Source organism: Vollenhovia emeryi, unplaced genomic scaffold (genome assembly GCF_000949405.1).
Source record: "Vollenhovia emeryi isolate VEMERY1.0 unplaced genomic scaffold, V.emery_V1.0 DF939120.1, whole genome shotgun sequence".
NCBI classification, from domain to species: domain Eukaryota; kingdom Metazoa; phylum Arthropoda; class Insecta; order Hymenoptera; family Formicidae; genus Vollenhovia; species Vollenhovia emeryi.
The window spans coordinates 1,273,436-1,285,948 of record NW_011967246.1 but is presented as its reverse complement, the minus strand read 5'-3'; the positions used below and the strand labels follow the sequence as shown (position 1 = coordinate 1,285,948).

At 44.2% G+C, this 12,513-nt stretch overlaps 4 protein-coding genes across 8 annotated transcripts; 3 read left to right on the top strand and 1 right to left on the bottom strand.

Annotated features, from left to right (window-relative positions):
- The first annotated feature begins 224 nt into the window (after positions 1 to 224).
- LOC105570459 lies at positions 225 to 1,866 on the top strand. 2 transcript variants are annotated; one of them, XM_012027660.1, is made up of 3 exons: positions 225 to 611; positions 1,291 to 1,445; positions 1,789 to 1,866. In XM_012027660.1, the coding sequence occupies exons 1-3, from the start codon at positions 297 to 299 to the stop codon at positions 1,793 to 1,795; spliced, it is 477 nt and encodes a 158-aa protein (XP_011883050.1). In that variant the 5' UTR covers positions 225 to 296; the 3' UTR covers positions 1,796 to 1,866. The 2 variants fall into 2 exon arrangements, with proteins under 2 accessions (XP_011883050.1, XP_011883049.1); XM_012027659.1 differs by lacking the exon at positions 1,789 to 1,866 and adding an exon at positions 1,620 to 1,704 and having other exon boundaries at positions 230 to 611.
- On the top strand, positions 1,634 to 5,459 carry LOC105570461 (protein arginine N-methyltransferase 7). The gene is made up of 9 exons (XM_012027661.1): positions 1,634 to 1,902; positions 1,997 to 2,146; positions 2,215 to 2,436; positions 2,503 to 2,732; positions 3,290 to 3,419; positions 3,486 to 3,715; positions 3,899 to 4,454; positions 4,527 to 4,687; positions 4,803 to 5,459. Exons 1-9 carry the CDS (start codon positions 1,720 to 1,722, stop codon positions 5,053 to 5,055), a joined length of 2,115 nt encoding a protein of 704 aa, XP_011883051.1. The 5' UTR covers positions 1,634 to 1,719; the 3' UTR covers positions 5,056 to 5,459.
- On the bottom strand, positions 5,434 to 7,171 carry LOC105570462 (DTW domain-containing protein 2). Its single transcript, XM_012027662.1, has 5 exons — positions 7,080 to 7,171; positions 6,745 to 6,906; positions 6,468 to 6,648; positions 5,919 to 6,121; positions 5,434 to 5,730 (listed from the first exon to the last, which is right to left on the bottom strand). The coding sequence occupies exons 1-5, from the start codon at positions 7,163 to 7,165 to the stop codon at positions 5,601 to 5,603; spliced, it is 762 nt and encodes a 253-aa protein (XP_011883052.1). The 5' UTR covers positions 7,166 to 7,171; the 3' UTR covers positions 5,434 to 5,600.
- Positions 7,172 to 7,480: 309 nt separating this feature from the next.
- LOC105570463 (coiled-coil domain-containing protein 9-like) lies at positions 7,481 to 12,393 on the top strand. 4 transcript variants are annotated; one of them, XM_012027667.1, is made up of 8 exons: positions 7,481 to 7,551; positions 8,408 to 8,482; positions 8,562 to 8,774; positions 8,879 to 9,037; positions 9,117 to 9,266; positions 9,344 to 9,440; positions 9,543 to 9,758; positions 9,838 to 12,393. In XM_012027667.1, exons 2-8 carry the CDS (start codon positions 8,408 to 8,410, stop codon positions 11,076 to 11,078), a joined length of 2,151 nt encoding a protein of 716 aa, XP_011883057.1. In that variant the 5' UTR covers positions 7,481 to 7,551; the 3' UTR covers positions 11,079 to 12,393. The 4 variants fall into 4 exon arrangements, with proteins under 4 accessions (XP_011883057.1, XP_011883056.1, XP_011883053.1 ...); XM_012027666.1 differs by lacking the exon at positions 7,481 to 7,551 and adding an exon at positions 7,615 to 7,816; XM_012027663.1 differs by lacking the exon at positions 7,481 to 7,551 and adding an exon at positions 8,240 to 8,296.
- The last annotated feature ends 120 nt before the right edge of the window (positions 12,394 to 12,513 follow it).

The following is a 12,513-nucleotide window of genomic DNA, read 5'->3' as shown; positions in this document are numbered from 1 at the left end:
GGACGCCAGCGTTTGGTGTTTTTATTTTGGCTATTTGACGCTAATTGCTCCCCTCCATAGACTGAGCGTCAAATGTAGCCACGTGGCCAGGATTTGACGCTCGAATCCAGCGTCGGAGCGCGAAATCCGACCCAAATGAACAATACGTTTTGAGGATCGCCGCGCTTACGAGCGATTGGTCGACCGCGCGGGTCACGTGGACCGCTCGGCCACTCGCATAGGTTGCCGCTCTCGAATAAACACTCGGTCAATGGCGCGGAGTGGGCTGGCCCATAACCGTGAAATAGTAGGATCACATGGAGCAGGCGCGTTTGGAATCACTCCCCTGGCCGGCGTGCTTGGCCGTGCGCGAGAACATCCTGCCGTCCGGTGTCCCGCATATCCCGCTCCTGGTCGAGGACATCCCTCGTTACACGTCCCTGCCCGACTACAGGGAGAATTGCGTCAAGAGCGTGCAAACGATCGGCGAGATTGTGCCCGGCGCCGGGCGAGTCGCCTCCTTGCAAAGTGTCTCGGCGGGTCGCGAGGCGAGGATCACCCTGAGCCTGGAGACACTTCCCCCGCACGCTGTCTACCTCCAGGACGAAGAGGGCAAGTGGCAGTATATATGGGTAAAGCGGTTAATTCAGTCGTCCCGTTGAATGGAGCACTTTGACTCTGCTTGAATCTTTTTTTTTCTCCCCAACGTGGGACACGAGGTCAACCTTTGACTAACTTATATAGTCAAAGAGGTCAACTGTCTCATCCTGGGCTGTTCGCCGAAGTTGAACGGGGATGAAGCGATTCACCGTGGCGCGTTTACAGCCCAGTTGCATACAACAGTTAATTCGTGTATCAGACTATACCCTAGGAAATACAGATTAGAATTCGGCCGGTCGGAACGAAAGGAATTGCAATTAAGATAATCTCATTAGTTAAATTCCAGCCTTCGTGTCGCAATCCCGAGTCGCCAATGCGTAGTCTGGTCCGTTTAGATTCTGATTGCTGCACTGGACTGCGGAGTCTTTCCCCTTTGCTTTCAGTTTTCAAACATCTGCCTGTTTCACGGATAAAGTGTACACCAGTTCAGCTATTTATTTAACCAGATTTTTGGTGTAATGCACTTGTATATATACAGGATGGGGTGTGCAGTCGAAAGGGGGATGGTTTTTTTATCTCACTGATGAATAATGCATCATTCTTGTTCACTATTTTTGTCAATATCTTTAAGCGAGGCAAATTGTCGCCTAGTAATAGAATGACCTGTTATTCTATCTGATTTAGTTGTCTGACGATTCTACACTTTTGCAGGAGAAGTGTCATATTTTCAAAGTTTTCGGAACGCTGGAGCAGAGGGAAAATGAAGTTGTACTGGTAGCTCACAAACTGTTGAAAGTCCAAGACGTGCGTGGCAGTTTGGAAACATTAGCGTTGTTATCTACGGCAGTCCGTCCCATGTATTACCAGTAAGATTTTATTGAAGCTACGACGCGCCAACGAAGATAGCTCCAACTTTTATAAAGATTTTTATTCGGAGATTTATCCAAGTACAAGTTAGGGTAGAGCGCGTAGTAATGACTGAAATACTCGATACGAAGCGTTTCGAGATCCGCAATGTTAAAAATCGCGACTTCTTGCAGGTACAAAAAGTTGCAGGTATCTTCCAAGTAAAAAAAATTGAAATAAGGCCAGGCGTTTAAATGAATCTCCCATCTTGCCGGGCGTACGTTTCAATTTTAAATGTTAAGAGCTGGTTTCGCCACTGCAATAAGAGCATTGCCTAATCGAAACATGAGTATATTCACGCAGTGTTTGAATCCCCTCACCGGCGTTGCCTCGTGGGAGGAAAAGGACGAATACTACGATTATCATCAAGAAGTGGCTAGATCCGCCTTCGCAGACATGCTGCATGATCACGAACGAGTCAGTGTCACGTTACATTGTCGCTTTATGTTTTTTTTTTCGATAATAGTCCTTTAACTGGCAGAATTAAAACATCTCACATTTTGTTTAATAGAATGAGAAGTATTACTTCGCCCTCAAAGCCGCTATTGAGAAAAAGCACCAGGCCGGTGAAGAGGCCAACGTTCTCGACATAGGCACTGGGACAGGCTTGCTGTCGATGATGGCTGCCAGATGCGGGGCAGACACTGTAACGGCGTGCGAGGTGAGGGAAGAGAATTTTTCCAAGCTTTCTGAAAAAAGGTTCCGCTTACGCAGGAAGATCTCGTTTAGGCTTTCAAACCAATGGCGAATTGCGCGGCAAAGATAATTAAGGAGAACGGCTTCGAGGATAGAATTAAGTTGATTCGCAAGCGGTCTACGAAGATGACGGTGGGCGAGGGTGGTGACATGTCGAAACGCGCGAATATTCTAGTCACCGAGGTGTTCGACACCGAGTTGATCGGCGAGGGAGCACTGTCAACGTTCCGTCACGCACACGAGTGTCTTCTCGAGGTAATGCCAAGCTTACGTGTGATTCTGCTCGCTCAAAGATTCGCTTATGCTTCGCTTTAACAATAGGAAGACAGCATAGTCGTGCCGCATTGTGGAACGGTGTGGGCGCAGGTAGTCGAGAGCGCCAAAGTCTGTGCTTGGAACCGAGTGAAGCCCATTGAGAACGGAGAAATGTTGGTTGACGCTCCACCGACTATCCAAGCGTGCTCCGGCGCTGCAGCTGTGCACGACATGCAACTATCACGTCTCCCTCGCGACACTTTTGTGCCTTTACTGCCAGCACAGCCTATCTTCAGGTAATCATCCCTCATCCCTCTTTCTCCCGAAAGGCGGCGATTGAATAAAAACCAATGATATTTTGATGTAGCAGCGCACTTTGTACCACGATCGCTACTTTTCGTTCTTCTAAAGAGAGAATATATGTTTGTTGTTTAAAGTTTAAGAATTTCTTTCTCTCCCTCTCTCTCTTCGCGTCGTATTGCTCGATTCCGAGTCGTGACTCCACTACATATATCTGTACTAGACATATGGTACCTACAATTTTACACAGATTCCGAACGACTCTACCGATGAGTTTTCCTGGCAAATATACTCTCGGTGGGTTGCTTCTTCCTTCGAGAGGTGGCAATCGAATAAAAACGACGATTTCTAGTCGGATTTGAACTCGGGTCTTCGGCTCACTAGAGCAGCGCTACAACTGTCTGTGCCACGATCACCACAGTTCAAGAATAAATAATCATTAAATATGTACTGTATATGATGAAAATGATTATAACAATATAATATACTGTTATAATGATTTCCAAATATATTGTATGTATATATTGATATTGATATTGAAAATGCACTTTAGGTTTGACTGGTCTGGCAAGAAACCTTTGTTGAACAACGAAAAAGTATCAGTGCTAACGCAACCGATAACAAGCGGAACCGCACATGCGATCTTCATGTGGTGGGACCTGAACATGGATACGGATAATCAGGTAATGAAACGTCCGTATTATCTTTCTAATCATCGTTATGTATTTCATACTATGTATCATTTTTAGATATTACTGAGTTGTGCACCTGTATGGGAACATCCGGACGTATCTAATGACATGAAGAAAGATGCCTCGTGTTTGCAAAGGATGGCGGATTCGATACCGTGGCGGGATCACTGGATGCAAGCTGTCTATTACCTTCCGGAAGAAATATCCATCACGCACGGTGTCGAGGTCAATCTTATCGGTTATCACGATGAATATTCCTTCTGGTTTAAATTACTGAATGGGCCTATGTGAGTACTTGTCTCATTCTGTAATATTTTAGTCACCGCGCGTTTTACATAATTTAAGCAATTTTCTTATTTTGTTGCCGGCGATGAATTATTATTGACTGTTTAAAATCTTGCTATTTGAAAATAATAATTTTAATTGGTGCTTACCACGTTCTAAGTAAAAAGGACAAATCTTTTTCACAGAGATGAGATTCCAGATTGCCAGAGGCCCGAGTGTAATTGCTGGGCACACATCGCGTACTCGCGGACGCGTATTGGTCAATTAAACGACACAGTTCGTAATCAGAAATACCTGCAAGCTATGCGGAAGAAGATCACTTCGAGTAGCGTCTGCCTTTGCGTCTCGGATGGTTGCCTGTTGGCTCTCGCGATTGCAAGAATGGGCGCAAAGGTGTTCCTGTTGGAGCAGAATTTCCTGTCGCGTAGAACCATGGAGATGTTCGTGCAGGCGAACGGGTTCTCCGATCGAGTAAAGATTGTCGAGTCGGTCGACGGTCTGCCGGAGGCGAGCGAAATCGACTTTATTTTTGGCGAGCCGTATTTCCTGAGCTCTATCGTGCCGTGGGAAAATCTGCGATTCTGGTATCTCGCCTCCAGATATCCATCGAGTATCGCGAGGATGCCGGTCGCGGCGGCGGTAAAGGCCGTCGCAGTCGAGTTTAAGGATTTGCAGAAAATAAGAGCTCCTCTCGGCACTTGCGAGGGTTTTGATCTCTCGTCTTTCGACAGGCTCATTCAAGTTGGTACCGTTGGCTTATTCTCCTTTTGTATCGTTCGAAAATACTAAAGGAAAGTTGTATTCTACTTTCAGGCGTCTAGCGAGAAAAGTGACAATTCCGTAGAAGCGCAGCCACTCTGGGAGTATCCTTGCAAGGCATTATCTTCGTCCTTCGATATTATAAAACTCGATCTAACACGGAACGTAAATTTCGACGAGCGCAAGAGATTAACGGGAGAGATTCCGATTTTAGAGTAAGTGTCTTCTATTAAGACACTGTACAGAGGAAAATGTTTAAGCATCAGTATTTAAAAAGACAAAATTTCAATTTTTTAAAAAATAATAATTTCCATGTTTTTCGTTTTATAGCTGCGGCTCCTGCAATGGCGTCGTTATATGGGTGGATTGGCAATTGGACTCGGATACGTCAGTATCTTGTGGTCCAATTGAAGAAATAGTACCTGGCAAGTGTGTGTCCTGGGATCCCTACACGAGACAAGGCGTACATCTATTTCGTAGAGTGTCCAACGTTACGAAAGAAAGCAAGCTTTCGTGGTCGTTCACCTTTGTCCCACATAACGGTGAAGTAGAATTCGAATTTAATGTATTGACAAATGATTGATTGCATTGATGGTACAACGATTGTTTGTTTAAGTGCGTTTGATATTTGCAAAATATTAAACTGTTTTAATATTGGTTTCTCATTAAAGAGTGTTTAAAACATTAAGGCAAAATTATAGAAACGAAATTTTATGATACGATGAATGATGTCAGGGTTATCTTCGCCCAATAGAAATATGCATGTTTAGGGCTCAGTTCTAGCGAACTAGCCCGGGCATCGAGAGAGATAGGTTGTTCGTGACATCTTGCTTAAAATAATAAATGACTATTATTTTTTTTAATAAATATTAAAAGAGAGTTTAATATTGCAACTATATTGCGTTGAATAAACTTCTTCGAGCCGCTAGAGTATCCCTCCAAAGAGTTTACTCTGTAACTGTAGTATAAATAGAAAATTTATTGAAACCCTCGTGTGCTCATTTTACACAGTATCTCTACATCTTCACATCAACGCGCTTTATAAGAAGTTCATGAAAGATATTTATTTTTTCATCTATTATCAATATCTTAAAATATACCGATATATTTTCAATACTAATCTTAATGTTATAAGGTATTATCCGGTAATATACGTAACTGTTTGGCGAGTCTTTTGCCTATTAGTTTGGGATAAGCTTTCTGTTTGATAAGGAACTCCTTGCTCTGGTGCGTTACCGCGCCATTTTCTAATTGAAACCTGAAAGAGGAAAGAGCCTCAGACTTCTTGCGCAATTCGGAGATGAACGTAAACTTGATGTAATCTTCAGATGTATTGATCGCAACTGATCGCTACTTCTTCACTTTGTCTTCAATTATACAAACTTATATCTCAATGATGAACCTCTACCCGGATGATGGCTACGTGACGGAAACTTGTGCACTTGCCTACATAAATAATGAAGTGGACCCAGCATCTTCTCCCTCAGTTCGGGATCGCCTTCCACAATCGAGAGCGCACTCGCGCCCGTCTCCAGCGTCGAGAGACAGCCCTCCGTCGGCTGCGTCCTGATCACGTACTCACTAGTAGGCACGCCGATCAGCTTGCAGGCTCGCAGTAAGTACAGGGCCGGGCTCGAATGATATATCGCCTGCGGGATAACAAATGGACATCAAAAACTTCGAAAATCGTGCCATCTCATTATCTTTGTATTAGGTTTATTTTCTATTGTTGCACTGGTGAACTAGTGCAATAAATCGGAGAGTCCGTTCTTTATAGCTGAACTAGCCGCGCCAGTTCAGAGTTGCATCTTTTTCCCTCTACATTAGTGCAGATCCTCAGAGTAAGATAAGTATATTTTCTTATTCTAGCTTACTGCACTAGTTCACCAGTGCAGCAATAGAAAACAAACCTATTGTATCGTTTTTAAAGGTCCAAATCGATAATTATATGCCATTAACATAAGAAGTTCACGGATCGCCGTGGCGATGATTTACTTTCGCTTGCGGCCACGTTCCATCCAGCAGAACCAAGTTATACGCTTTCTGTTCGTTGATCCCGACTGGGTCCAGCGTGTCCAGCGCGACAGCACCAGGCGACGGATATAGCAAAATAGTATTCTTGTCGTCTAGTATCTCTGCCAGGCCTTCGTGCTTAGGCAACGGAAACTTCTTTCCCCTTAAAGACAGAGGGTGGAAACAGGATTGAATTGACAATTTTAGACTGGCGGGATTGGTCGATGGTGAAGCTGAAACAATCGTGGGCTTCGTTCACCTGAAGATCAGGCACTTTCCCGACTCCAGTGCCAACGCGAGCATCGGCACCGTACGCAGGCAGCGCTTCGCCTCTGCCGGGTGCTGCAAAACAATTATCCTCGACGCCGGATTGAAACGCTGCTTTGGCAAGCCCGGGCACCAGCACACCTGCACGGGTCTCCTGCAAGAGCACGCATGTTGAATAAAAAGATTCTCACAGCGGATCCGTTAACGTTTCAGCCGAGCTTCCCGCGCTCGTCTTTCTTCCTTTCCTCCCCAATGTGGGAAGGAGATAAGCGGCGCGAGAAACGCAGCTACAAAGAATACACATGTCCGGGATCTCTGAGCACTTGCCTGCATTGTTGACACTTGTCCCTCGTCTCGGGGGGATCGGCGGGAATGCCCGCCAGTTCGCTCCACACGTTGTCCTCGTTCGTCATGACAAGTAGCTCATGAGAGAACGGTATTATCTAGCAGCCCCCTGCGTGCGTCACGTCGCGACGACGGCCGGGCCGCGCGATCGGGCCGGCATAACGAGTGTCAGGTTTCGCGCTCGCCGTACGGCGGAATCGTAACATTTATGGCGACGAAGCCGTGCGAGTCGTATCGAATCGAATCGAACATCGAGTACACGTGCGAGGGGGAGATTTACAACGGGAGAACCGACGACGGTGCGCGTCGACGCGCGGGAGATGAATAACAAAACGGATAAAGATCAAGTTTCCTCCCTTCTTTTCGTTTTGAAAGTGTCGCCCCGCTAGTTCGGAGCATAGGCTCGGAGTAATAGCGAAAAAGTGAGGTTAACTATGTCAGAGGTTAAGGTTGGGTAAATGTCCCTTTTACACTTTTTTCTTGCGCGCGCGCGCGCGTTACCGACGGTCGGTGATGTCGCGCGAGGCGCCCGCGGAAGGTGGTGGACAGATGCGCCGAAGCTCTGCCGCAGCCTGCGTGTGGGTGTGCGTGTTCCTCCGCTGCCCTGCGTCTGACATAAGCGTTGCGCGTGATGCTGCTCTGAGAGCGTTCCAGTCCTCGCCCTCGCCCTCGTTCGGTCCAGCGACGCTCCTACGACGCATCGGACGCATCCAATCGCCGTACGTTTGTCGTCGCGACGCCTCGCCTGGACGGGGGGGCCTGGTCCTCCCGTCCGCGGGTCTCACCCTCGGCCGCGCCGTCGAATTAGCCGCAGGCATCAGCGCGGTGACCTACCCGATCGGTCGACCGACCCCGCGGTTAGCAATTGGGCGCAGCGGAGATTCGTGCCCGACGGTACCGAGGCCCGTACTCGTGTCCGCGGCTACGAGATCAGCGCAGCGGAGCTCGCGATTCCGCCGCCCGACGTGCCGTGGAAGACACCGACGGCCCGCTCTGGCATTTTGCGTCGCGAACTCCCGTCGCGTCGGGATTAGCGTTGGATCAGCGCGGCGGAGCGGGTCCCCGGGGACGGCCGGCCGCTCGCGATCGTTTATTTAGGGGACGGGGAATTCGGAAGCGTGACATTCCTTCGCGCGGCACGCAGGGACGTGACACGAATGCCGCGCCGTATCGCGCGAGGCCCGTTCAAGCACGCGGAGGTCTATAAGCGTCACGCGTTATTTCTAACGAGGCTCCCCCGATAGGAGCGAGCGGGTCCAGTGTTTATTTCTAATCCGTCGCCTTAATAATTCGGCCTCTCGAAATTGCAGATGGCAGCGAACGCACTCGAGGAGAAGATTAATAAGATAAGGCAACAGAACGAGGAAATTAGAAGGCGGCACGAGGTAAGAGTCGGACAATCTCACGGCCACAGCTGTCCCACGCGGAGGGGGGGAAAAAAAATAATGGGTTCCCGTTGCGCAGGAAGTGGAGGAGGATAAGAAGAACGCGGCCAAACTGAACGCGCTGGTGCAAATGGTACCGTCTACGGATTGGCCGGAGAGGAAGGAGCCGCCGGAATTCTCTAATCCACCTAGAACGGGTAACAAGACGAAACCTGCCAAGGAACACCACGAGCATTCTCAGCAATACCAGCCTGCGAGTGGCGAAGGCCGGAAAGGCCATGCGTTTGCTCAGGTACGCCGACAAGTTGTGGAAAAAGAGAAAGCCCAGGCTCTCTTCAAACCTTCAGATTGACTTCGATAGATTTGAACGCTCTCATTGCTGCTTCCTTTCCTCAGGGACAAGGGCCTCCACCTGATCCTAAGTACAACTTCCTTGCCGATGCTGAGAGAGAGGAAGGCGAAAGAGAGAGCACGAAGGACAACTCGAGTAGAGGGCAAAAGTATTCGAGGGGCATGTTTAGGAGGAAACCTGGGGCGAAGGACGGCATGCAAAGAGTACGTAAAAGTTGAAGCGAAGCGTCCCGAGTTCCTAGACGCATTTCGGTGTTCTAAAACGATCCGCTTCTTGGAAAAGGATTATAGAATGAGCAGAGGGTCACACAGGGATGAGCATCAGCCAGAGTACGAAGCCTGGAGAGCCGAGAGAAACCGTATCGATGAGGATCGCATTAGCAGACAGAGAACTGCGGAGGGTAATTGGCGTAGAGAATGGGATAATGACAAGGTAAGGGCTCCGTAAAAAGGAGTCGTGCGTTGCCACCGTAACTACCGTAGATAGGTCACGTACAGATGCAATTGCAGGCACACATTGTGGACGAGGTGGCGAGATCTGAGGGTAAATTAGGGGATTATGTAAAAAAGGACTATAAAGACTTTGATAGAAGATACCACGTTAATGGTGAGAAACTAATAGACGCTTATTGTATAAGCAGGGACCGTAGATTTTTAGATTACGTTCGCGTTCGTTGGATATGTGTGCATACAATTGCTTTCTCCGCAGGAAATGATTATGCAAGCCATAATCGCGGCGGTCATCGTTCCTATCGGGGAAATTCGCGACATTTTCATAATAATTATGAAAACTCTTCCAACATGTATCACCAGGATGGACACGTGAAGAACCTTTCCGGCTCCGAGAAGAGAACTGTTGTCGCTACCGACAAAAACATAAAGGTCACGCTGAATCAAGGAAAAGGTCCAGTCATGAGTGTTAAAGGTACGTTGGAAGCAACAATGATACGTTCCCGAATGTAAAAGGTATTTGGAATATTTTTTTCAATATTATACTGTTTCAGTAAATTCGCCAAGTATCGCTGGAACGGGACGAGTCGGGCCGCGACAGAGGAGCCGTGTAACGTACAGCAGTCATTCAGACGTTGAAGTAACTTCCCCCGATACCGAGTCCTTTTCACGCCCAAAGTCGTTTGAAGACAGAAAAGGCGTTTATCATGAAAATCTGCACAAATCCTCTAATTCGCGAAAGTCGCAGCTGCCACCGAAAAAGAAGGACTTCAGCAACAAGTCTCCTTACTTTCGTAAGAAAGAAATTAAAAGGGAAGACGAGAACGTACAACAGTATCACGAAACGGAATCACCGCAAACAGAAAATATGGAGTCGCAAAAGTCTCATCAATCTAAGCCTGAAGAGGCTGAAGAGAACATTGTAGAGCCATTACAAGATGATAAAATTCTGATGATTGAGAACGAGAAACAGAGCAATATAATTTCTTCTGGAGAGTCTAATATGAATAATATAGAAATAAAAATTGAGGATAATCAGAATGGCAATTTGAATTTACATATAAATGAAAAGAATGAGGTTCATGCAGACAGAGAAGATGAGCCCATTTTGCCAGATTTAGATTTACCTGTGTCTGAGATTGACACAGAGATTGAAATGTGTAGAAACAATGGAGATTCGCAAGACAAACTGGATGAGTTGCCAAATGTTGAAGCAATTGTGACATCCGAGTGCGAAACTACTGAAACAAATTTAACTACAGCAGTAAAAGATGATGAAAATGAGACTAAACGTGTCGAACACTCATGTGATGCTAATAAAGATACCAAGGAAACGGTAATAAAAACTGAAGATCATAAGTCAGAGGAAACTAAAGAAATCTTAAGCGATAACTGTGATAATAAACAAACTAAAGATATGAGTGAGCAAGAAAATGATGTTAAGCACGAAACGGAAAGTTCTCCAGAAGAAAAAGAAGTGGACAGTGTTGTGATTCCATCTCCAATTGATGTGTATTATATAGCAGAAGAAAATGATAACCTGAGAAGCGAAAATGAAGCATTAAAGGAGAAAAGAGATTTGACCACAGAAGATAAAACTGCTATTACAGATGAAAAGGTTAACACTGGTAATAAACAGGATGTAACAAAATGCATAGATGAAACTCAAGAACGCACAGATAATAATGACAGAGAGAATAGTGTTTCAGATAGCATTGTAGTTGATAAGATAGAATCTCTAAAAGAGGATTTACACGTAGAAGAAGAAAAGGCAGCTTCGAGTGACCAAAACTGAAAACTAAAAGGAGGAAGTGCGAAGTAAAAATGTATGAAATGTTACGATGTAACTGTAAGTTACCGATAGATAACGTCGATAGAAGACAAAGCTTTTATAAATATTTGTTGAAATGCGTGATATATATTTCAAAAGTTAATTTTTATGGCAATATACGAGTTGAGAAAATCAAGTTATTCGAATAGTTCCCAACGAATTCTTATTTTTGGAACAAGCATTCGAGAATGTTACGTGGATGACTGCAAGTTCGTAAAGTGATAATACATCGCAGTTCTATTTTTGTTCAAGAATTATTTATATATATATATATATATATATATATACACATATATATGTTATATATATATACACATACGTATATACTTTGTTATATTACGCGTTTAATTTTATTTTTCTGATTCTCTTAAGATTGCTCTAAATTTTGAGTACTATATAAATGCTATATATATATGTATTTATGTCTATGCTATATATAAATATACAGCATAGATATATATAAATATAGATATATTATGCACAATTTTATGTTAACAGAAATATAGCGCTTTTATAACAATAGAAAAAAAATAGCAAATAACAGTTGCTGTATATGACATCTCCGAATTTTTATATGAAATATAAGAATAATTCATCCGAAAGAAAACTTCACTCCTGTTCGAATGACAATCAAAGAATATTTTGGCACAAGCAATAAAACAAACTGGTTTCAGATCAAGAACAGTTGTGAAATTAACAAATTCTAACTAGATTTAATGATGATTATAACTAATATTAGAGCAAAAGCAACTTTTACTGATCGACAACGTTGTTTGAATTTATAGGTTTATAGATATTTATTTATATATTGCATTAATATTTGTTTTTTTATCTTTGTCTCTTTTGTTGCTTGTATAATTCGTTGAAAGACTATCAGATAACTCCTGGAGGCTCGTGCGACTGAAAATCATATCTCATAATTGATCGAATTGAATTTTCCGAAGGAATAAAGTCCTGTAGAATATACACACATATTATTAATTTTTTTATACTTCGTATATCATATTAGAGATAGTAACTAGACTCGCGTCGAAAACGACGATAATTCATAAGTGAAAATTCTAGATTTTCTCAAGAGCACTTCTGTCGAAAACCTAACTCTGTTGATCAGTGACAAACTTTTCATTTTCTTTGTTAGAAAAAGTGACGTTGCCATATCCACATTATTTTGGGACTTCAAGCCTCCATAATTCTGTTTTATTTTCAGTCATAGCATTTCTGAGATTATTCTAATGTGAAAAATAATAAAGCATTGTTAATAAATCTAATTATATATATATGCATGTATTGACTAACGAAATATCCAATGAATTTATCCTTCCTCTCTCCTATATGCACCTGAATAAGAGAACAAACATTTGAAATAAAATTTAATTCCGTGTCGCAAACAATTATTCTT

What these genes read in the sequence shown, in the direction of transcription:
- LOC105570461 (XM_012027661.1), top strand. Translation starts at nt 1,720, where the DNA reads ATGTTAAGAGCTGGTTTCGCCACTGCAATAAGAGCATTGCCTAATCGA. An exon ending in CCAGCACAGCCTATCTTCAG is followed by an intron (nt 2,733 to 3,289) that starts GTAATCATCCCT and finishes AATGCACTTTAG; the next exon opens with GTTTGACTGGTCTGGCAAGA. An exon ending in AAATTACTGAATGGGCCTAT is followed by an intron (nt 3,716 to 3,898) that starts GTGAGTACTTGT and finishes TCTTTTTCACAG; the next exon opens with AGATGAGATTCCAGATTGCC.
- LOC105570459 (XM_012027659.1), top strand. Translation starts at nt 297, where the DNA reads ATGGAGCAGGCGCGTTTGGAATCACTCCCCTGGCCGGCGTGCTTGGCC. An exon ending in GCAAGTGGCAGTATATATGG is followed by an intron (nt 612 to 1,290) that starts GTAAAGCGGTTA and finishes ACACTTTTGCAG; the next exon opens with GAGAAGTGTCATATTTTCAA. An exon ending in GTCCGTCCCATGTATTACCA is followed by an intron (nt 1,446 to 1,619) that starts GTAAGATTTTAT and finishes GACTTCTTGCAG; the next exon opens with GTACAAAAAGTTGCAGGTAT.
- LOC105570463 (XM_012027663.1), top strand. Translation starts at nt 8,255, where the DNA reads ATGCCGCGCCGTATCGCGCGAGGCCCGTTCAAGCACGCGGAG. An exon ending in CGAAGGACGGCATGCAAAGA is followed by an intron (nt 9,038 to 9,116) that starts GTACGTAAAAGT and finishes TTCTTGGAAAAG; the next exon opens with GATTATAGAATGAGCAGAGG. An exon ending in TAGAAGATACCACGTTAATG is followed by an intron (nt 9,441 to 9,542) that starts GTGAGAAACTAA and finishes CTTTCTCCGCAG; the next exon opens with GAAATGATTATGCAAGCCAT.
- LOC105570462 (XM_012027662.1), bottom strand. Translation starts at nt 7,165, where the DNA reads ATGACGAACGAGGACAACGTGTGGAGCGAACTGGCGGGCATTCCCGCC. An exon ending in GACAAGTGTCAACAATGCAG is followed by an intron (nt 6,907 to 7,079) that starts GCAAGTGCTCAG and finishes GTGCTCTTGCAG; the next exon opens with GAGACCCGTGCAGGTGTGCT. An exon ending in GGAAAGTGCCTGATCTTCAG is followed by an intron (nt 6,649 to 6,744) that starts GTGAACGAAGCC and finishes TCTGTCTTTAAG; the next exon opens with GGGAAAGAAGTTTCCGTTGC.